General features: G+C 36.5%; 2 protein-coding genes across 2 annotated transcripts; both read left to right on the forward strand.

The window, feature by feature from the left end:
* Nucleotides 1-5,089: 5,089 nt before the first annotated feature.
* On the forward strand, nt 5,090-6,031 carry LOC144293321 (olfactory receptor 5D18). The gene has a single exon (XM_077864405.1). The coding sequence runs from the start codon at nt 5,090-5,092 to the stop codon at nt 6,029-6,031; it is 942 nt and encodes a 313-aa protein (XP_077720531.1).
* Nucleotides 6,032-14,057: 8,026 nt separating this feature from the next.
* Nucleotides 14,058-14,993, forward strand: LOC144293322 (olfactory receptor 5L1-like). The gene has a single exon (XM_077864406.1). It carries the CDS (start codon nt 14,058-14,060, stop codon nt 14,991-14,993), a length of 936 nt encoding a protein of 311 aa, XP_077720532.1.
* Nucleotides 14,994-23,898: the final 8,905 nt, after the last annotated feature.

The raw sequence follows: 23,898 nt of genomic DNA on the forward strand, positions 1-23,898 counted from the left end.
AGAGAAAGACATATATCAAATGATTTCACTAATACGTGGAATTTAAAAAATAAAACAGAAGAACATATGGGAAGGAGGAAAAAAGAGGGAAGCAAACCATGAGATACTTTTAATGATAGAGAACAAAGTAAGGATTAATGGAGGGAGGAGGTGAGGGATGGGCTAGATGGCAATGGGGATTAAGAAAGGCACTTGTTATGATGAGCACTGGGTGTTATATGGAAGTGATGAATCACTAAATTCTACTCCTGAAATGAATATTACACTATATATTAATTAACTAGAATTTAAATGAAAATTTGGGGAAAAAAGAAAGAAAATGTGATGTATATATGAATAATATATAATATATTATATATATGAATATATATATTCATATATATGATACTTATGATATTCATATATATGAATATATATGATATATATGTCATATATATGATACTTATGATATTCATATATATGAATATATATGATATATATGTCATATATATATATATATATATGAATCTTTTTGGCAATTAAAGAAGAATGAAATCTTTCCATTTGTTGAGTGTGTATTTGAAAATAAGGTGTACTTGCTGTTTCCTTTGCCCCAAACCTCATACTTTTCCCCAATCTTTGTATGACTTATTCTCTTACTTCATAAGGGTTTATGTCAAATAGCACCTCACCATATTGTCTGACCTCCCTATTTAAGATGATACTTACAATTATATACTTTTAAACATTTATAATTACTGAAAAATGATCATTTATTTATTTGTATGCCCCATTAATAGAAATTTGTTGACAAAGGAATATCCTTTCTCTTTTTCCCCAATATCTAGCTCATCTCATCATAAGCTTGTAATAAATGAATAATTATCTCTCCTCAACCACTTTTCCCTGGTTCATGTAGCAAAAAGCAAAATTCACAAAACTGTCACTGCTTTAATTCTGAGCCGCGAATATACACTCTTCAGTTTTTCTTCAATGGTATTACTTATTAATTATAGAGAGATCATATATCTTTTGAAAGAAATGCTTTAATGTGACCAATTTCTATATTATTCTTATATCAATAGTGCAACCTTGCATCTCATGTATATGCAAAAAATGCCGAATGGATGGACGTGATAAAACTTTGGCAAAACTATCTGAAAATTTTCTAGAGGAGAATGCTTGAGATATTTTCCATTAGTCAGTAACTTTACCATGCTGTACATAATCTTGAAATTTTCAAGATTTCTGATATAATAAATTTGACTAGAGATAGGTAGTTCAGTGGAGTGGGCATTTGTTTTGGTTTGTTTATGTTTTGTTTTATTTTGACTGCACAGTTTCAATATTATTTCTGAAGCATGCTTATCATACTTTGTGAAATATCTCCTCTCTGCACTGAAATTCCTCATTGTTCTGATAGTTTGGTTCTATTCCCAGTTCCTCTGGAAAGTCATATTTATTACTCAATAAAGACTCATGGTACACTGACCATGCTCATCTTTCACCTAGGAGCTTGGAATATATTAGCAAACAAAACAGTGAATGGTCTCCCTTTTCCTGGAAATTTTATCTAGCTGGAGAAAAGCAATATACAACAAAAGAAATAGATAAGGATTAAAAATATATCTGAATCACGTGAAGTACTTTAAACACTAAATTGGGTAGTAGAGTAGCTCTTGCAGTAAAATAGCATGGTCGTGGAAGGTTTCCCTGAAAAGGTGCCTTTGAACAAAAACTTAAGGAAAAGCATTTTCAGCATGCAGGAAATATGAGTAGGAAAGACCCTACAGAAAGAGTTGGGAATATTTTTTGAAAAACAAAAAGCAAGGGATAAAAGCAAAGAGGTCAGACTAGCTGGGAGAGGTAAAGGCAGAAAGAGTAATAGAATAAGACAAGATTTCAAAGGGACTAGATCATTTTCCCAACTTGCTATTTAACCTTATAAATATTTCTACTTTAACTCTCAATGAGTCATAATGATCTAAAAGATGAGTTCCTACACTTCTGCAATGGTCAAAGTGGAGGTAGGGAGGAAGGGGTTATGCCTGACATTTGGTAGTCACTCAATATTTGATAAGGATGATTTTTTACTAGTTCTATAATATTGATAATTGTAGGAAGGTATGGGAGTAATCACAGATTGGAAAAGTGATTTTAAAATATACATTTTTATATAAAATGCTCCTAACACTACTCCAGGTTTTCAAGAATTACATCAGAAAAAGATGATTAATTTTAATTATTTATTTCATGACCTCAAGAGAATGGGGCAAGACATAATCCCTAGAGTTCATGTCCCAAAGGTTGTACTATACATATAAGAACATACCCACCAGTCCCAACCAGGAGCCACCTTACCTTTGCCATCAGCAGGTTTGTTTTAAGATTCTAGAGACAGATTGACATTAACTTCAATGTTAATATGGGAGGGGGAACTTACCCTTTAGATCTAGACGGTTCTTGAGAAATATTTAGTCACAGCAAAGTAACATATCTGAACATGCAAGGAAGAGAAACTGCATTTATTCACACATTTTTGTATGAGAGGACTTGGCTCAGATGAACAAGAGGTACTTAGGGTATGAGAATAGAAGAGGTCTGAGAACTTTGGGGATGTGCCTTGTCTTGTTTCCATAAATTAGTGAAGAAATAGGCAAAGTAAGAAAGTGATTCAAATAAAATGAAACTAGCCGAGATTGAACAGACTCTCTTGTGAAAAAATTTAAAAGGGACCAGCTTTAATTAAGATTCTAAAGCAGGAAACACGTGTCTGAGCAAAAATTACAACAAAATGGGGAAAACATAGGTATGAAGATTCTAGCTGTTATATTTCTTGGATTCAATGATGTAGAAGATTTTTACTAATAATTTGACGACAATATTTGGGATGCAAGAACCAACACGTTAAATGTAACATTAGTTTAAAGTAAATTCTTAAATGCTTTAGATAAGTTAAATATTGTATTAAGCCAAAAACATAATAATCAGAATGTCTGGCTTCCTAATGGATTATCTTTTGAGGTTGTCTTTAATACTCAGATGTAGGAGTATAGGGACAGAGAGGGCCACTGAGGTCTCAGTATCAAATATGATCTGACATCTTTATTGATGGGCCATCTAAAACTATTTCTTGGGTTGTGAGATCAGAGATAATCTTACTGGAGCGATGATTACAAGTTTCCTGGTATGGAAGCACCTGGGTGGTTCAGTCAGTTGAGCATCTGACTCTTGATTTCGGATCAGGTCATGATCTTAGGGTCGTGGGATCCAGCTCATGCTCAGTGCAGAGTCTGTTTGTTCCTCTCCCTCTGCTCCTCCCCTCTCTTTCTCTCTCAAATAAATAAATAAAATCTTAGAAAAAAAAGAGTTTCTTTGTATGGTAGGATCTCAGAGGTGTTGGGTACCAACTGAAGAGATATAACGATTCTTTTGTATTACTATTTTCTCCTAAAATGTCTTCATTGTGCATTACTACCTCAAGTTTTGAATATTTTCTCCTTCAAGATAATATTGGGACAGAATGAATATTCTCCACATCTTGAAGAGAAAGGAGAGATGAGGGGAGAGAGAGGGAAAGAGAGAGACAGAGAGAGACAGAGTCCTAGGCAAGGAAAGTTCCTTCTTCTTTTTTTTTTTAAGATCTTATTTATTTATTCATGAGACACAGAGAGGCAGAAGCATAGACAGAGAAGAAGCAGAAAGCCCTCCCTCCTCCTGCAGGGAGCCCGATGCAGGACTCAATCCCAGGACCTTGGGATCACCACCTGAGACAAAGGCAGACACTCAGCCATTGAGCCACCCAGGCGTCCCAGACTGACTTTGAAAGTTTCAGAATCAGTCTTTACTACACTTAGTTATTTCTGGGAGAGCACACGTCCCCAAATTTCATTTTTATTTCATCCTGGTGCTGCTTTCTAGGGTGGCTCTGTGGTCTGTACACTGTCAGACAACCCTTTCCTATAAGTCCAGAGACCCTGGCTTGTCATAAATGGCAAGTATGATCATTAATAAAGGAAGTATATCAGTATCTATTACTAGAACATGGATCAGAGTCTGATGTGGCTGGGATTCTAATCAGGGTTCTAGTCACAGATGTGTAGATTGGTCCTTATTTGCATGTCATTGGGAAAGTCAAGGTTTGTCTAGTTTCTGTCTTGTCACCTCCAGAATAAGGGAATAGACATGATTATCTTTATCATCTATTCTAATTTTGTTATTCATCAAGCAATGAGGTAGGATTGACAATTGGGAACCCACTACTTGAGAAGAAAGCTCTGAAAAAACTAATTAAGATTTATTATTTTTTAAAGATTTTTAATTTATTTATTCATGAAAGACACACACACAGAGAGAGAGAGAGAGAGAGAGAGAGAGGCAGAGACACAGGTAGAGGGAGAAGTAGGCTCCATGCAGGGAGCCCGACATGGGACTTGATCCTGGGTCTCCAGAATCAGGCCCTGGGCTTAAGGCGGCGCTAAAACACTGAGCCACTGGGCTGCCTGAGACTTATTCTTTATATCAGATTTATATATTTATTTTTATATCAGATTTGCTGAGCCAGAAAAAATGTGTTATATGAAATTAATAATGAAGGCACAACTATAAAGTGTTAGGGGTATTTATTCTTAATGTCACAATGTGAACCTATGGTATAAAAATTAATTTGTTTGGAAATTCCTCATGTCTGTACTGATTATAAGGCTGATGTCATCAGTCATACTTTACTAGCCATTTCTTTTATCAACTTATAATGTTCAAGGAGAGCTGAGACTATTATAGGAAGATTTCATTTAAAATAACCGTAAAACCTTTTATCTCATATTCTAATTTGTAAATATTAAACATAACAGTTGAGAACTTTAAAAATTGACTTAAAAGTCAATAATTATATTGCTTTTTTACTTAAAATTTTAAAAATGATTTTCATCTTTTAGAATATTAGACGTTTAGCATTATCTTGCATAATAAACACATAGAGAAATTATGAAAAGATATTTTGCTTCCTCTTCCAGTCTTGGTAAAGGGTAAAGCAAGATTCTTACATCCTGACTCTCCTTAATATTTCTATTTTCAGGACAGACCCAGATTCTGACAAGCAGAAACCATCATGTTACTGTCAGAGAGAAATAAAAGTGGGGCTACATTCACTCTCTTGGGCTTCTCAGATTACCCAGAACTGCAAATCCCTCTCTTCTTGATTTTTCTGGCCATCTATAGTGTCACTGTTGTAGGTAATCTTGGGATGATAGTTATAATCAAGATTAACCCCAAGCTGCACACCCCCATGTACTTCTTCCTCAGCCACCTCTCAGTGGTGGATTTCTGCTACTCCTCCATCATTGCTCCCAAGGCCCTGGCAAACCTGGTTGCAGAAGACAGAACCATTTCATTTCCAGGATGTGTAGTACAGTTCTTTTTCTTTTGTACCTTTGTGGTAGCTGAATCCTTTTTATTAGCTGTGATGGCCTATGACCGCTTTGTGGCCATTTGCAATCCTCTGCTCTACACAGTGACAGTGTCCCAGAAGCTCTGTGCCATGCTGGTGGTCGGATCATATGCATGGGGAGTAACATGTTCCTTGATACTCACATGCTCTGTGGTCAAATTATCTTTTCAGGGTTTCAACACCATCAATCATTTCTTCTGTGAGTTCTCTGCATTGATCTCCCTGTCTTGCTCTGATACTTACATCAGTCAGTTGCTGCTTTTCATTTTTGCCACCTTTAATGAGGTCAGCACACTGCTCATCATTCTCTTGTCTTATGTATTTATCGTTGTCACCATCCTCAAGATGCGTTCAGCGAGTGGTCGCCGCAAAGCCTTTTCCACCTGCGCCTCCCATCTGACTGCCATCACCATCTTCCATGGGACCATCCTTTTTCTCTACTGTGTGCCCAACTCCAAAAACTCAAGGCACACAGTCAAAGTGGCATCTGTGTTTTACACAGTGGTGATCCCCATGTTGAATCCCCTGATCTACAGTCTGAGAAATAAGGATGTCAAGGGTACAGTCAGTAAATTAATAGGTACTAAAGTTTTTTCTTCTTGAGCATTTTATTCTAGTAACATTTGTCCCTGATATGTAAATAAAATGTGCCCATAAAGGTTGGTTGATTGTAAAGATATCTTTAAAATTAATGAAGAGTTAATGTACAATGGGGAGGATGTAGATTTTGATTCAGAGACTACTCTTGACTCTATCTCTTGCTTATTGGGAAAAAATCAATAATCTCTCCCATCTTTGGTTTTTAATCTAGAATAATCATGGTAACATGAACTAGCTCCTAATCTGATTGTGAAGACCTAAAGGTAATATAGATATCATTTGGAAAACCTTGTATAAATCTTAATAAACATTAATTTCATCCCCTTTCTTATGGAGCACCTGGAATAGACTAGGCTCTCAATAATCACATGAATTTATCTCATAATATTACAAATATTTAAAATGAGACACAGTCTTCATCTTCAAGGAAGGCAAAACCCAGTGTTAACAGTAAGGCAGTGAAGAAAGAGGCCCTTGTAGAGGTAGAAAATGAAAGGTATCATAGAGCGTTTGAAAGAAAGAAAAGTTCAAGTCCATTTGGGGACTTTAGAGTAATGCCTTCAAAAAATAGGTACTGTTTGAACTTAGCTTTGGATAACAGGATGAACAAAGCTTTGGGAGCAAACAAGGTACAAGTTTTATTCAGAAGACCAAACCACGACAAAAATCAAGGAGGTCAAAATGTAATACTGAGTCAGTAATCCAACAAATATTTTATTGAGTGACTACTATGTAACATGTGTGGTTGTGTGTTGTATGTATAGGTTACTTGGCATGACTGAAAAGTTGATGAGAGAAACATGGTCTGTATCCTGAATATGTGTTCAAAGGAGCTCCAGGGTGGCAGTGTGATAAACTATAAGAGGCTCCACCAAATGCTTAAAGATGTGAGACCAGATCTCAGAAATTGTATATGCAAAAAGTAAACATAATGAGTGTCTGCCTCGCCCATATTTCATACTATTGTTCTGCCTATGAAGACATCAAAAATATTATCAATCCTTTATTTTTTTCCTGAACGTGATCATAATCTCTGAATCCTTCTCAACTGAACTCCCACTTTAAAAAAAAAGTACTGTAAACCAATTGGTTACCTAACTTTATTAAAAATACAATAAAAACCAAATAGTGATTAGCATAAAGGCCTATTTAATCTGGCAAATTAAAAATATCAGATCTCTGTAACATTAATAACTCACCTTACTTGAATACCTTGTATGTTTATTTTTCTCTCTATTCAATATGGCTAGTTAAAATTCCAAACAAATCATTAATATAATAAAAATAATTTTCCAGGTGTTCTGGCAAGGGAGAAAAATAATCTGGGGAACAGTTTTATATGGGCTCAATTAAGTTACTTGAAATGTAGATATTGTTTTAAACTTGATCATTATTAAAATTTCTGTTCATATGATTTTTAAAATGAGGAATCAATTAAATAACCATTTTATATGGAAAGATAAAATACATAAGAGACCGTGTTTTAGATATTAGATGTCTGATGAAGGAATGCTTTTCTCTTTTATTGACTTCTGTTTCTCTGAGTATCCTCAAATTTATCTTCCACTACACATCTGCACTTATACGATTCTTCATGCTACTTTTTTAAAAAAATTTTTTATAAGATTTTATTTATTTATTCATTAGAGACAGAGAGAGAGAGAGAGAGAGAGAGAGAGCAGAGGGAGAAGCAGGCTCCATGCAGGGAGCCCGACGTGGGACTTGATCCCAGGTCTCCAGGATCAGGCCCTAGGCTGAAAGCGGCGCTAAACCACTGAGCCACTGGGGCTGCCCTTCATGTTACTTTAAATTCAGGAAATTATTTGTATGCATCTTAAATTGAATCAACAATGGGTAATCCCTCATTGGGGAGAATTTTATTTTACTTCTGTCCTGGTTGGACAAAGGATGATTATTTTGTGGTAAAAGTAACACCAGCCATTTAGATTTTACTCTGGAGAAACCAAAGCCCATAACACTAAAGTGACCTGGCCAAGGTTGTACAAGCAATTGGTGACAGAATTAAAGCAGTCAGTTAAGACTCCAGACACATCAGCAAGCATTTTTTCCCCACTAATCACTAGTATACAACCTTCTATTTTTTTCATTTTCAAGCTGTCACATTTGCGACTGTTTATGGTAGATCCCGTTGCTTCTATATAGAACATGACATATTAGTAATCTACACATGTTTTGGTCATGGGCCTCTCAGTTTTGAAAGCATTTAATTTGCATGTAAAATATTTCATCATAAATTTAAATAGCAGCAAAAAGTGTGATTTCCATTGCAAAACATAATTCATTTAAAAAACATAAATAAGAACATCTGAGGCAGATTTGTGTCTTTCATCTTCCTGAACTCATGTTCAATTCTACTCCCCTCCAATGAATATTATAATTTTATTAATCATAGTCATACTTTTTATTTCCCATAATCATAAAGCTTTTGGCAATATCGAAAGTTTCTTTTTCTGGAGTAAGCTAACCTTGTAATGTTGCAATAATTATTGTGCCACTAATCAAAAAGATAATTGTATTGCAAATTTGGATAAAATAGAATTAATCAATTAAAGAAAATGCATTTGCAAATATTTATTTTTATGAGAAATATTATATGTTTGGATTTTTATTTCAATTAATTAAATGCATCCTTGGAAAGACATCACTTAATTCTAGAGAGCAAGAGGGTTTAACATCACCTCTACTTCTACTTTTTAATAGATGAAAATACCAAGACTGGTTACGTTAAGGATCAGTGAGACTAGAATCTGTCAGGAATTCTTCCGTCATTGTAACGTCACTCAAGTCTTTCAACTCCATTCAGGTTATGATCCAATTTCTCACAATGATTTTTTTTTCATCAGAAATTTTTAAAAACAATGCATTAAACAAACAGACTGAGTTCCTCCAATTTTGTCAAAAAATTGGGAGGTGGGGGAATTATATCTTTCAAAAGGATTTGTTACCCAGTTTGGTAGATTGCAAACATGGTCCAAATTCTCTAGTCCCCTGGTGTCTATGCCCGTGTATAGCTCTACTGAACACCTGGTGGAATCAATTTCTCCATTCCTGGAAGGGAGTCTGCTTTTATGGCTAACTTTGGTTAACAGAGGGTAGCTGATGTGACACTGTGCCTCTGAGAGGCATTGTGGCTGATTCACAATCTCTTGTGATAAAGTTGCCTGGTGAACAAACACAGAATAGCATATTGGATAATGAGAAACATATCTCCATACCTCAGCATGGGAGCTGGCATCCAGCCAACAACCTCACCTGGGCGTGCAGCCCTCTTTGATCACCTACACTGCCAAGCTGGTATCATACACATAAACCAACCAAGCCTAGATCAGCCATGTCAGGATCAGATCAGCAGAGCTTACTTACTGACTCCGGTAATACTGGCCCATGCAATTAGTAGTTGTTGTTTTTAACTAATATGTTTCAGGGTGATTTGTCATACATGCATGGAACCACTCACATTCTTAATTTCTGAGAAGGTTACCACAAAGACCTTCCCAAGACTTTTCATCTAACAGTTAAGTATGTCTGCTATTCTTCCATTTTCCACTTGGAAGCACCTTGAGTAAAATAATATAATTTTAAAAATTGGGAAATTTGATTTCATTAAAACTCACCAATACAGGGAGTCTGGGTGGCTCAGTGGTTGAGCGTTTGCCTTTGGCTCAGGTCATGATCCCAGGGTCCTGGGATTGAGTCCCACATAGGGCTCCCCAAAGGGAGCCTCCTTCTCTCTCAGCCTGTGTCTCTGCCTCTCTCTCTCTCTCTCTCTCTCTGTCTTCCATGAATAAATAAATAAAAATGTTTTTTCAAAAAAAAGGAAAGAAAGAAAAGAGTGTTGGGGAAGTAAGAGGAAAAAAAAAAACAAATAAATTCGCCAATCCAGTTTACTAAAATAGTATTATGTGTTTTAAACACACTTCATCAAAAACTTAGAGCTTCATCTTTATTAAATTTTTGGATGAGACCAAGAAATCAATTTCAATAATTTTTTTAAAAGAGAGGGATAGAGAGAGCTCACCAGCAGCAGGGAAGAGCAGAGGGAGAGAGAAAGAGACAGAAAATCTTCAGCAGGCTCCACTCCCAGAGCAGAGCCCAACACGAGGCTTGGTCTTAACGACCCTGAGATCCTGACCTGAACGGAAATCAAGAGTTGGGGACTTAACCAATTGAGCCTACCAGGCACCCCTAGAATTTTTATATTAAAAAAAAATACTTGCCATGTCTTTAAGTCTAATAAAAATAGATAAAGCCACTTTCCTCTGAGTGGGTTGCCCGGATGATGTAGAGCATCGTTACCAAAGATACTCTTTATAGATGCTGTCATGAGACTGTCTCCTTCAGGAGGATGATTTTTATGACAATAGCCGGAGGGTGCACTAAGAAGAAAACGAATAGGTGTTAAACAAATATTGTCATTGATCTACTATATGTCTGATTTCATGACATCTCTATATTGGTTAAAATACATGTCCTAAAGCCATTAATTATCATGAAAAGGAGCATATATTAAACAGGGAAGTGCATAAGCAGCATCTTAAGTGCTTTAAGCTGCATCTAAATCTGATGTTGATGTTGGAAGGGTATATATATATATATGCCAGAGAGAAACAAGAGGTCCTAACATGGGTTTTGAAGTGTAAGCAAACTTCAGAACTGCCTGGAAAACAATATTTCAAAATGTTCTTATGTTTTAGGTTTTGGAAGTTTGCTATTTTTTTTTAAATAAGGGATCTTTGCTTCTGAAAAGAAAAGAATTAATGAAAGTGGTAGGTGGAAAGGACATCCAGAAACATACTTCAAACTCAGGGAATTATCAGATGAATCAATCTTAGGAAAATGCATGTACATTATTGAAAACTGATTATCTTAACTAATTATATCCATGGAACTCTTGAAATGCTTGACTGTATGCAAGGGCACAAACCACAGGCAGCAGTCTGCACCCCCTTGGTTTAGAAGGCATTATATAGCTAGTGGAGGAACAGACTTAGGAGAACCCTTGAGCCAACTCTGTTTAATGGACTCTGGTGTCCAGCAGGGAGATGCCATCCCAGCACCATCGACAGTTCTGCTCTTCCTCACTCAGTCATATGGGTGGCACAGATCAAAAAGCAGCACGTGGTCTCATTTTATCAGAGATTACCTGTGTGACTTTGGGCAAGTTACAACAGTCTGTGCCTCAGTGACCTTATCATAAAGGCGTGTAACTACACTGACCTGTTTATAATTTTATAAAGATAAAATGTGTTAATAGTTGTATTCAGAATAGTACCTAGGACACAGAAAGTGGCCAGTAATGTGAATATTTTAATATTCTCAGTAAATACCTGTTTCTGGTATTTGATGGAACTCTGACTTGACTTCAGACCCTACGCCTTCCAGGAAAGAGCTTTTGAGTACAATACAGGCAGAGTCAATAAGACCTGCTCATATATTTCATAGTGATGGTATGATCCCTGCTTCTCAGAGCAGTGCTTGGATGTAGCATACGATGCTCTGCGATTTATCATGAACTCTGAGAGGAACCTTGTTGGATTATAATAATGCATACCAAGCTGGGATAACTTTTCTCCCTGTTTATATCTCATAGAAATCATTAGTTGTTTGAGTCTCGGGATGGTATGGTTTTCTTGAGATCTCATTGATACCCCACAGAGATCAGTAATTGTTTTGGGAAGCTTAAGGAATATTATGAGTCCCAGAGACACATACACACAAAAACATAAAGCATTTCCATGATAGCATCTTCAGAAACAGAGGAAGCAACTTTTACCCACAGGTCAGCTGGGCTACACTCTTTCCTTGGGAATGGAAATAAATATTTTCTGGGAGTTAGAAGTTTTTTATCTTTTTTTTTCTTATAAGAATAATTTATTATAGTCATGTATACAAGACTGTAGTACTAAACATATATTTTTTTAAAAATCTGTGTTTGGCTCTTTCTTTAATTAGAAATTGTTTTAAGAAATGCCATGTTTGGATTGCTTCTTTATGAAAACATTTTTCCTTTGTACATTGAGAAACAATCTTAATGGAGAATGGATGGAACCTGGCAGACTGCATGGTTACTCTGATGCAGAGGGCAGCCGGAAGGGGCCCTCCATCCAGTTTGTGGAGAGGCACAGACATGGGGACCACCTGTGAAGCAGAAAAGAGAGGAATTATTTTGGTTTTGGGCACCACACTTAGAAATATTATCCTATTGTAAGTTTCTCAACCTTGGTACCATTGACCTTTTGGGCCACATAATATTTGTGTGTTTGTGTGTGTTGTTGGTATGTGGGGTTGGGGGAGGCAGGGCTGGGGCTGCCAGGTGCATCTTAAGAGTGGTCAGCAGTATCCCTGGTTTCTACCCACTAGATGTCACTAGCATCCCTCCCTAGGGTGACAACCCAGAAAAGTCTTCAGCAGAGCCAACTGTCCCAGAGGGATCAAAATCCCTCCTGGTTAAGAACTACTTCTCTACAAATAACCAACAGTCTGATTTTTTCACCTTTAGACTTGTAAACAGGCAATGTTTTCAAAATCATATACAACATTGAGCTCAGAAAAAGACAACTCCTTTTTAACTGGCTGTTGAAGAGAGAAAACCGTATTATCAGAACAATTATTTGTTTTCACCGTGGGATTTCTTAAGGCACATATATATGCTTTGCTTCTTTGAAATCATTTTATTAAGGAGGAAATATCTGACCATGTTGAATTTTAGTGCAGACTGTCTTTCCTCCGGGAATCATCAATGTATCTCCTCATCATGAATTAAAGTACGTTTCTACATTTTTTTAAAGGATTAGAATAAAATATTCATGGTTCATGGATTTTGTGAGGATTAAATATGCGAAGAAACTGATATATACATATATAATATTCTATCTGTGCAATCTGGCTTACTATTTTTAAACTTATCATTTTTTCATAGTTACTTGTCAGGTCATTAAATGTTCTTCAAAAATATCACCTTAATAGTTGCATAGTTTTCCATAATATATATGTGTCATAGCTTTGACCCTTTGCCTTTTACTTGACACTTAATTTCTGAGTTTTACTATCATAAACAGTGTTACAATGCAGCAGCAAATATTTAATGCTTTCATATATACATCTCTGGTTCTTCAAATAAATTTAAAGCAGTGAATGCATTTGTCTTATAGGTCATTATAAGGCTTCAGAGTCATAGAAACTTTTTTTTTAAAGATTTATTTATTTATTCATGAGAGACACACACACACACAGAGGCAGAGACACAGGCAGATGGAGAAATAGGCTCCTTGCAGGGAGCCTGATGAGGGACTTGATCCTGGATCCTGGGATCATGACCTGAGCCGAAGGCAGGCGCTCAATCCTGAGCCACCCAGGCCTCCCAAGGAACTTTGAATCTAAGCACCAATTCCCTCAGTAATGGCCTGTGTTGAAAAGTATAATTGACAAATTCACTATGTTAATTTTATAGAAAAAAAAATGCAGGTATGGAGCACAAAAGCAACTTCTCCATCTAAACCATATTGATAAAAAATGAACACTTATGGATTAATAATCTTCAATACCAAAGAATGTTCATCATTTCAGTGGAAAACAGAGAATACTGTGTATTTCAAAAATTTATTTCCTGCGATCTCAACATTTTCAGTACTCATTAAACATTCTGCCTGGAAAGAGGGATTTCAATTTCATGAAACAATCTGGCTAATTCAATAATGTTTGATGTCTTTCTAATGATTCAACTTCAAGCTCAAAATTGGGTAGGACTCGTTTAAGGAAGCATATAAGATGTAATGGATATGAATGTTTTTGTGTGATCTCTCAGACTGTGACCTTATGCATCTTTGTACAACGCCTGCACATTTACTAAACTTTATAAAAGCAATGTCCTGTTTCTTCACGTGCACAAAAATTAATTACCTTACCTATTATCACGTCTTTATTTAGAAGATAGTCAAAAAATGAATTTGGGATCATATAATGGAGAGTAACTATTAATATTTTCCTCCAGCCTCAATAAAGTGAAAACATGGGTGAGGAGAACTGCACCAGTGTGACAGAATTCATTCTGCTTGGATTAGCAGATGCCTCAGAGCTGAGAGTCTTCCTCTTCCTGCTGTTTCTTCTCATCTATGGAGTCACGGTTTTGGGAAATCTGGGCATGATCGCAGTGATTCAGGTCAGCTCTCAGCTTCACACTCCCATGTACTTTTTCCTCAGCCACTTGTCCTTTGTGGATTTTTGCTACTCCACGATCATCGTGCCAAAGATGCTGCCCAATATCTTAAACAGGGACAAAGCCATCTCCTTCCTCGGTTGCATGGTGCAGTTCTATTTATTTTGTACATGTGTGGTAACTGAGGTCTTCCTGTTGGCTGTGATGGCCTATGACCGCTTCGTGGCCATCTGCAACCCACTGCTGTACATGGTCACTATGTCTCGGAATCTCTGTATGGAGCTGGTGTCCTGCTGCTACCTCTGTGGGACGGCCTGTTCTCTGATCCACTTGTGTTTAGCCCTTCAGATCCCATCCTATAGATCAGATGTGATTAACCACTTCTTTTGTGATCTACCCCCTCTCTTATCTCTTGCTTGCTCTGATGTCACTATGAATGAACTGTTGCTGTACATCGTGGCCACCTTCAACGAGCTCACCACCATCCTGATCATCCTTACCTCCTATTTGCTGATTCTCATCACCATCCTGAGGATGCGCTCTGCAGAGGGAAGGCGCAAAGCCTTTTCCACCTGTGCCTCCCACCTCACAGCCATCCTTGTCTTCCATGGAACAATCCTTTTCATTTATTGTCGCCCCGGTTCGGGCAACAGTATGGATGCTGACAAGGTGGCCACAGTGTTCTACACCATAGTGATTCCCATGCTGAACCCCCTCATCTATAGTCTGAGGAATAAGGATGTGAAAGAAGCTCTCAGAAAAGTGGTGAGCTCCAAAATGTTTTCCTAGATAATCTTTTCTTAGCAGGACTCAGAGTCCCAAAGTGGAGGCTGGTGGACACGTGAATGGGTGGGTTGTAATGTTGGAGTGGAGGGAAGAGCCAGGATGTAGGAGTGATCCTTTTTTTATTATCTTGCCTTTGTGCCTCTTCAATTTGCTTCCAGGTTAGGACTGACCACATTTCAAACTTGAAGCCTACTTCTTTGCTTTCCTTCAATCTAGTGTCTTAAATGGATATAAGTAATGCACTCTTCAGACGCATTTAGTTTGCTCTAAAACCTTCATGAAATTAATGAAGAACACTTGAGGATAACACTTTCTTTCAGTACCTATTATGGAACCTTGGTCTTTTCCAAGGTTGAATTTTTCTTAGTTTTCAATGAAGTACACATCTTTGTTCAACAGTTTATGTACAGAATGAGATTTCCACATGGATATGGGTCTATGATATGCTTGTATCTTTTTTAAGATTTATTGCCTATATCTGGTTTTTGTTATTATTTTTGCTGTTGTTGTTGCAGTGTCCAGTGATTTTGGAACTTCAGATATGATCTCATGTGAAAATATGGGGATAGTACTAATGATGACTTCCCATGAACGTTAGGAAAACTAAAGTACATGTCATGTGCAAAGAGCCTAGAATGATCCCTGGCACACATTTAGTTCTCCTTCTCTTCCCCCTCCCTCTCTTATATTGTACTTCTATACATATGTACTGCCTGTCTCATAACTTCACACACACTCATATATACACATATATATGAGTGAAATTATGAGACAGACAGTATATATGAGTGTGGATATATATAAAATCTCCAGACACACATAAACTTGCCATTACTGAATAATCAGTACTATCAGTACCTGTATTTCTGACTTAGGTCACTCATCCCACTTTTTGTTTGTTTTTTTAATTTGTGTCTCCATTCTAACTCTCCATTGTGGATAAGATGCTACCACTAGAAGTGGAATTCTAATCTATTTGTAGAACACATAAATATTTAATTTTTGAGCTAAATTATGGAAGGAGCTCAGTTGTCCATCAACTGATGTATATTATAAAGATAGGAGATATACATATATATTAATATATATATAAATATTACTCAGCCATCAAAAATAATGGAATCTTGCCATTTGCAATGATGTGAATGGAGCTAGACTGTACTATGCAAAGTGAAATAAGTCAGTCAGGGAAAGATAATCATCACATGATTTTACTTATATAATTTAAGAAACAAAGCAGATGATCATGGGGGGGAAAGAGAGGCAAACCAGAAAACAGGTTCCTAACTACAGAGAAGAAACTGAGCTTTTAAATAAATAAAATCTTTAAAAAAAAAAAAAAAAAGGGCAGCCCGGGTGGTGCAGCCGTTTAGCGACCCCTGTGGCCCGGGGTGTGATCCTGGAGACCCGGGATCGAGTCCCACATCAGGCTCCCTGCGTGGAGCCTGCTTCTCCCTCTCTCTGTGTCTCTGCCTCTCTCTGTATTTAATTAAATAAATTAAATCTTAAAAAAAAAAAAGGGAAAGAAACTGAGCTTTGCTGGAGGGGAGGTGGGCAGGCGATACTTTAAATGTGTGAAGGGGGGACGCCTGGGTGGCTCAATGGTTAAACGCCAGCCTTTGGCCCAGGGTATGATCCTGGAGTCCTGGGATCCAGTCCCACTTCAGGCTTCCTGCATGGAGCCTGCTTCTCTCTCGACCTGTGTCTCTGCCTCTCTCTCTGTGTGTCTCTTATGAATAAATAAATAAAATCTTAAAAAAATAATAAAAAAATAAATGGGTGAAGGGTGTCAAAGAGGGCACTTGTGATGAGCACTGAGTGTTGTATGTACATGATGACTCACTAAATTCTACATCTGATATTAATATTACACTGTATGTTAACTAATTGGAATTTAAATAAAAACTTGAAGAAAAAAGAATTAAAGAAATTGATTTTCAGGGTGCATAATGCACTTCTTTTTCAATCATCTTTGTAGTTATTGCATTCATTCTATCTACTCTGATGGTGTTTGACAGCTTCGTGGCCATTCCCAACCCTTTCCACTATACCAGTTGCTGTGTCCCAGAAACTCTGTGCCATGCTAGTGGTTGTATCATGTGCATGGGGAGTAACAAACATATTTTTTGATCCTCACATGTTCTACTTTGAAAAGATCTTTTTGTGTTTCAACACAATCAATCACTTCTTCTGTTAGATCTCTTCACTAATGTATTTTTCTTGCTCTGAGCCAGTTGCTTCTTTTTACTGCCACAACTTATGAAGAGATGAGAACAGTCCTCTTCAATCTGTCTTATGTGTTTTACATTGCCACCAGCCTACAGATGCATTCAGCAGGTAGATGCACAGAATCATCTTGACCTGTCAGCTTCACACCTGACTGCCCTCACAATTTTGCACAGCACCATTCTCTTTTCCTACTGTGTGCCATAACTCCCAAAACTCCAAGCACACAAAGTAGTATCTCTGCTATACCCAGTGGTGGCACTCATGTTGAATCTTCTCATCTCAGCCTGATAAATAAGAAAGTCAAAAACAAAGAAAAGGGAAAAAAAGGAAAAAGAAAAAAAAGGGGGGGGAAATAATAAACACTTTTCTTTTTTCATATTGAATGCATGCACTGGTAAATATTTACTGTTATTATAGAACATCTTTCTGTGATTTTGAATGACCTGCATATCAATCTCATTTTTTAAAGATTTTTATTCATTTGAGAGAGAAAGAGAGCACACACATGCACACAAGCATGAGAAAGGGGTGGATAGAGGGACAAGAATTCCCATTGAGCTAGGAGCAGGTGCTCAATCCCATGACCCTGAAGCCATAACCTGAGTTAAAGTCAGATGCTCAACTGACTAAGTCACCCAGGCACCCCAAGCTCATTTAAAAATAAAAATCACTTCAAATAAAAAAAGACAAAACATTTACAATGGAAAAAATATGAATTTCAGGTCAGAGAAATTATACCTGGCTCTGATAATATAAGCTAGACCAGTTGATTTATTGGAGTCCATCTTTATCTACAAAAGTGGTATGTGATGTAGTTCATAAAGTGGTATGTGGAACAAAATAAAGGTAGACAACATATCTGGCATATTATATGTGTGCAAGAAATTCTAGTTCTATTCTCTTTTCTTCCTTGCTAATGGATAGGTTGTAGGTGTTAAATAAGCACCTTTGTATTTTAAATTTAATGAAATAGATGACAAGGAAAGATATACATAGTCTCAGGTTCAAGAAACTCACAAGCCAGTGTTGTTAGTAAATATCATAATAGGTTTGGTAAGGAGACACCTCAAACTCATTTGTGGATATCAGAGAGATTGTCTCATAATTGCATGCCTCTTTTGCTTGATCCTGAAGAGTGGGCAAGTTTTTAGGAGAAACAAAAGAAAAAGACACAAATTTTATTCAGAAGTAAAGAACATGAACAATATTCAAGAGGTGAGCATATATAGTTAAGTCAATGATTCAACAATAATTTTGAGCTACTATTTTATGCTATAAGCACACAAGATATCATGTTAGGTGCTTGAAGGATTAGAAGTTTGCACAAAATAAAATTACTAATTCAGAAGGAATGCAAGTGCACAGGATACAAATATTTACAAGAATTTTAGAAATATTAGCTTGTTTCTCAGAATATTTAGAACAAAAGCAAAGAAAATATATTCATGTCCTATGTTTTATCCTTCCTTTTCATCACCTATCAATCAGCATAGATATATTATTAAATTATAGGGCCAATTGACCAAATTCATGTCCAATTCTCTTCATCAGAACTCCTTAGGCAGTCTTCATAAAATAATTGAATATATTTCTTGTAAATACTGAGAGCCATTCAGGGGCGCTGGGGTGGCTCACTGGGTTAAGCATCTGCATCTGGCTCAGGTCATGATCTCACAACCCTGGGATAGAACCCTGCATTGAGGTCTCTACTCAGGGCAGGTGAATCTGCCTTTACCTCTCCCTCTGCCCTTCTCCTAGCTGGTGCTCTCTCTTTCTCTCAAATAAACAAAAATGTAAAAAAAAATCTCAAGAGTCATTTGCTTTTCTTAATTGTCATTTTAAATTAACTGTCATTTAAAACTATAATCTAAACAAATAAGTAATCAAACTTCGATTATTGTATCTATTAGGAAGGATTAATTTTTCTCTAGTACTAGTAATATTTATTATAAGATGGCCTTGTAGACACAGGTCCTTACATTTCAAAAATTTTACCAATTATATTTATCTTTCTTCTATCATTAATTTTGCTTGAATTACTCATATATCTTTTGTTCTGTACTCTGTTTATGGATAAAGCCCAAATTAGTGCAGTAAATTATATATAGAAAGAAAAAATTAGCTGTTTTTGTGGAGGGTAAAGTAAAAGGGTAGAAACAGAGGAAATTCCACTAATTTATGCAAGATGCCTACACTAAGTGCTCACAAACAGATTGGGAGATTAATAGATTGGCAAATATACATAGAAAGATAGATACATAGGTTAATAAATCAATAGGTCCACCAGTCATCCAGATTTGAAGTAAACTGATTTTATTCACATTATCCATGATATGTTAAGAAGAAAATCCTAAGCAATTCACACATACACACACACACATGCATACACTCACCCTACTAGAACTATTAGGACGAATAAATGAATTCATCATGATGAAAAAATACAGCATCCAATGCCAAAATTATCTTATTTTTTCATAGTACCAAAACAAAATCCCAAAGTAAAACTAAGAAAATAAGTTCCTGAAAACACCAGAAAGATGGCAACGCTGAAAAATATATAACAAAAGACTCCTACTGAGAACCTGAAAATTAGAAAATGTTGTAATTGGTACTAATATATGGTGAGCATATTATTTTTGCATAATAGAATTGAGAGTCCAAAAGTAAAGATATTTATGGTTGATTGACTCTGACAGTCTGCCCAGGAAGTCTCCTGGGTCTGTCTTTTCAATAAATGCTGATGAGTAAATGGATAAATTTCAATCTTACCTCACATCATATACAGACATCAACTCAAAACAGATCCGAGACTTAAATTTGGGAGCAAAAAGTGCAAGTTATATATCTGATGGAGGTTTTGTGCCCGTGACACATAAAGAACACTTACAAATAGAGAATAGAAAAGCAAATAATTTTTTTAAATAGGCCAGATATTTGATTTGACATTTATAGAAGATATAATCTGAAACAAAAATTGTATAAGATGGAAAAAGGGAGAGATGCCTGATTGATTTGCCAGTGCCCTGAATGATGACCTTAAGAACACCAATATTCACATTATCTCTTTGTTTTGGCCTACAGATTCCCACTTAGTGGGCAACTTCAAAAAAGGTAGTTGATGAGAATTTTTTTTCTCTTTTGTTAATTGTGAAAGGTGATTTGGGAATAGAGATCCAAAGGGAGTATCTCCTCAGCCTTGGGTGCAGTCCTTGGCACAGCAATTTTAGGAACATATTATAGAGTATACAAATTAATTTACTTGAAATTACTTTCTGACCATATATACTTTTTAAATTTTATGTGTACAGCCAGTGATACACAAAAACAAATGGAATCCTGTGGCCTGGATTGATATTATAAAGTCAGAAGAACACACCTAGAACAGATAATTGATGCAGTCTCATTTGATGGCTTCTAGCATTGGACATGCACTAGGAAAAATGAAACCTCAGAAGCCTCCCTGGCTTTGTTTTTTCTTCTGTACATTCATAGGAGTGGAAAAACCACAATTGCTTTATTGGCAATTTATTTTGAATTTATCCAAGTGGCAACTGTCTGTGTCTCCATCATCTCCTATGTAAGATTGGCATGAAACCCAGAACTCTCTCCTGGCTCGTTACTATGAAACTAAAAGGATTTAATACTTGCATAGTATTTAGTCTAGATTACAATACAAAACAAGGGCTCAATAAGCGTGAACTATCATATAGTTTTCTGACAAGTTAGATCACTACTTTTATGGTATTTAAAGGAATTCTGATGTGGCATTGGTCACTGTGTCCTACAGGAATCCAGGGGATTCTATCAAGTTATAAGAAAGAAAGAATTCCCAAGAAATAGTCACATTTTTTCATAATGGCCTTATAAGCTGTGTCCCACACACATATGACATTGAGATGTAATCACATGGCACCATGAAATCTGTCTGGAAAGAGGCATGTTTGCTTTTGAGCAGTTGTTTCCCAAGCTGGGATAATTTAAACAATAAATCTCCTGATGCTATGCCATAGAGAGTAATTATTAGTTGTGTTGTATCACATGTAGTCTCAGCTTCATTTTTATATATTTTGTTATTCCATAGAGATTAGTAATTGTTTGGGGGCCTAAGGAGCTCATTCCCTACATAGAAGTCTCTGTCTGATATACACGTCTTAACGTCTTCAGCACCAGGGAGAAAACGTCTGTCACTCAGGTCTGTTAGCTAGAACTAGGCTCCGGTTACTTGAAAATAGAAATGTCAACAATTATTTTAAAAATGTATGGAACTCATGTCTCTTCTAATTAGAGAATGTTCTAACAGGACTTCTATTTGTGTGCAGTTACTGTTTAAAATGCTTTTGTGTTTTAACATTTAGAAACAGTTAATGGTGAATTTAGAACAGTTTTCCCTGTCACATCAAACATGGGTGTGTATGAAAGAATACAGAATGAGCAAATGGTACCCCTCTTCTCTCTCTCTCTCTCTCTCTCTCTCTCTCTCTCTCTCTTTCTGTTTCCTCCTAACAGACCAGTTTCTGTCATGAAATCAAGAATTTATGATGATGGAGGAGCTCCCTTCATTGTCATAGTAATATGGAGGTTTGAATTTATGTGCCTGCCAGATGGTCTTGGACAGTCAGGACCTGTGAGCTCTCTCTGCTCAGAAAATGAGATGACTTCTTTTGGATTTGTTTTGGGGTTGCCATGAAATAGGTTCTCATTATCAGCCTAGAACTTTAGGAAGAAAATTTACCATGTTGATTTTCCTGTTGACTGAGAAGCAATCAAATAACTCAAATATTTTATTTTGTTTTGTTTCTGTAGTTGGTTGGGTGATGAAAAAAACATGACTTCAGGAAAGTGATATATTCCCACTTCTTTAAAGTTAGTTTAATATATGGAGAAAATACCAAGTTATTCTTCTAGTCCTGAGCGTCTTCCCTCAGTTTTCATTACACATATGTGTAGAAGTCATGAGTATATTCCTGCTGACTAGAAGGGAGGGCAGAGAATAAAATCCCTCAATGTTAGTTTGCCTTTTCTTTAAGGAAAGATCTTGCGGAGTCTCAATTCCCCTTGTATAGGATATACAGTGTAACTCTTTCTCCCAACCAATACAGAATCCGGGAGAGTTTTCACTTACCTCTTTTTTAATGTGGGTAAATTATAGATAGAACTCTATCATATGAATTCATACCTCTGGGTGGAACCTTTATTTACATCTACGTATATGCAGCAAGTGTACTATTTGGTGTTCTTTCTTTTTTTTTTTTTTTTCAAATACCACCTCCAAGATGTAATCTTATTATTTTTTTATTATTTTCTTGGAGATTTTATTTATTTATTTGACAGAGAGAGACAGAGAGAGAGAGAGAGAGAGAAAGAAAACAAGCATAAGAAGGAGCAGCAAAGGGAGAGGGAGAAGCAGGCTCCCCACCGAGCAGGAAGCCAGATGCTGGGCTCAATTCCAGGACCTCAGATTAAGATCTGAGCCGAAGGCAGACGCTTAACTGACTGAGCCACCAAGGTGCCCCAAAAATGTAATTTTAAGTAGCATCATAATTTTATGTCTTAGATATGGTGGATCACAGTTTAACAATTACTCTATTTCTCAGAATTAAATTTTTCATTGTTAATATTATAAACAGGACTGCAATATAGTTTTGAACATAGTTATTCATGATTTTTTCAATAAACCTAAGTATTTTTTACAACAGCTTATTAAGAATAAAATCACTCATAAGAAATACCATATAGCTTTTATTGTTGTCAGGGTTAAGACTTTGGACGTATATTTCCATATTACATTCCAGAAAAAAAATGTATTTAAGAATCTTATCTTTTTTCTTTTTTTTTAAGATTTTATTTATTTATTTATGAGAGACAAACAGAGAAAAGCAGAGACATAGGCAGAGGGAGAAGCAGGCTCCAATGCAGGGAGCCTGATGTGGGACTCGATCCCAGGACTCCAGGATCACGCCCTGAGCTGAAGGCAGGAGCTTTAGCTGCCAAGCCACCCAGGGATCCCAAGAATCTTATCTTTTTTCTTAAGATTTTATTTATTTATTTGAGAGAGAGTGAGCATGAGAGATAGAAAGAGCACAAGCAGGGGGAGCAGTAGGCAGAAGGAAACGGAGAAGCAGACTCCCTGCCCAGCAGGGAGCCCAATGCAGGGCTTGATCCCTGGACTCCAGTATCATGACCCAAGTCAAAGGCAGACACACAACTGACTGAGTCACACAGGCACCCCTCAAGAGTTCTATCTCTTTGAGTCTATGTTAGCATAGATCATTACTGTGGTAATTGATTAAACCACTTAATTTGATAGGTAAAACTCTCACTTTCAAAGTGTAATTCATTTATATATATTTATATATATAAATATAACCTCTTATTACAGTAAGTATACTATATCTATATATAGATATAGTATTATATATATATATATATATATATATATATAACCTCTTACTATGGGTTTCTTTCTTTCTTCCTTTTTTTTCCCCCAAAGATTTTATTTATTCATGAGAGACACGCAGAGAGAGGCAGAGACATAGACAGGGAAAAGCAGGATCCTCGCAGGGAGCCCCATGTGGGACTCGATCCCCATACTGGAGATCACTCCCTGAACCAAAGGCAGAGGCTCAACTGCTGAGCCACCCAGGTGCCACTCAAAGTACATTTTATCTCTCTTGTT

Source organism: Canis aureus, chromosome 21 (genome assembly GCF_053574225.1).
Source record: "Canis aureus isolate CA01 chromosome 21, VMU_Caureus_v.1.0, whole genome shotgun sequence".
NCBI lineage: Eukaryota > Metazoa > Chordata > Mammalia > Carnivora > Canidae > Canis > Canis aureus.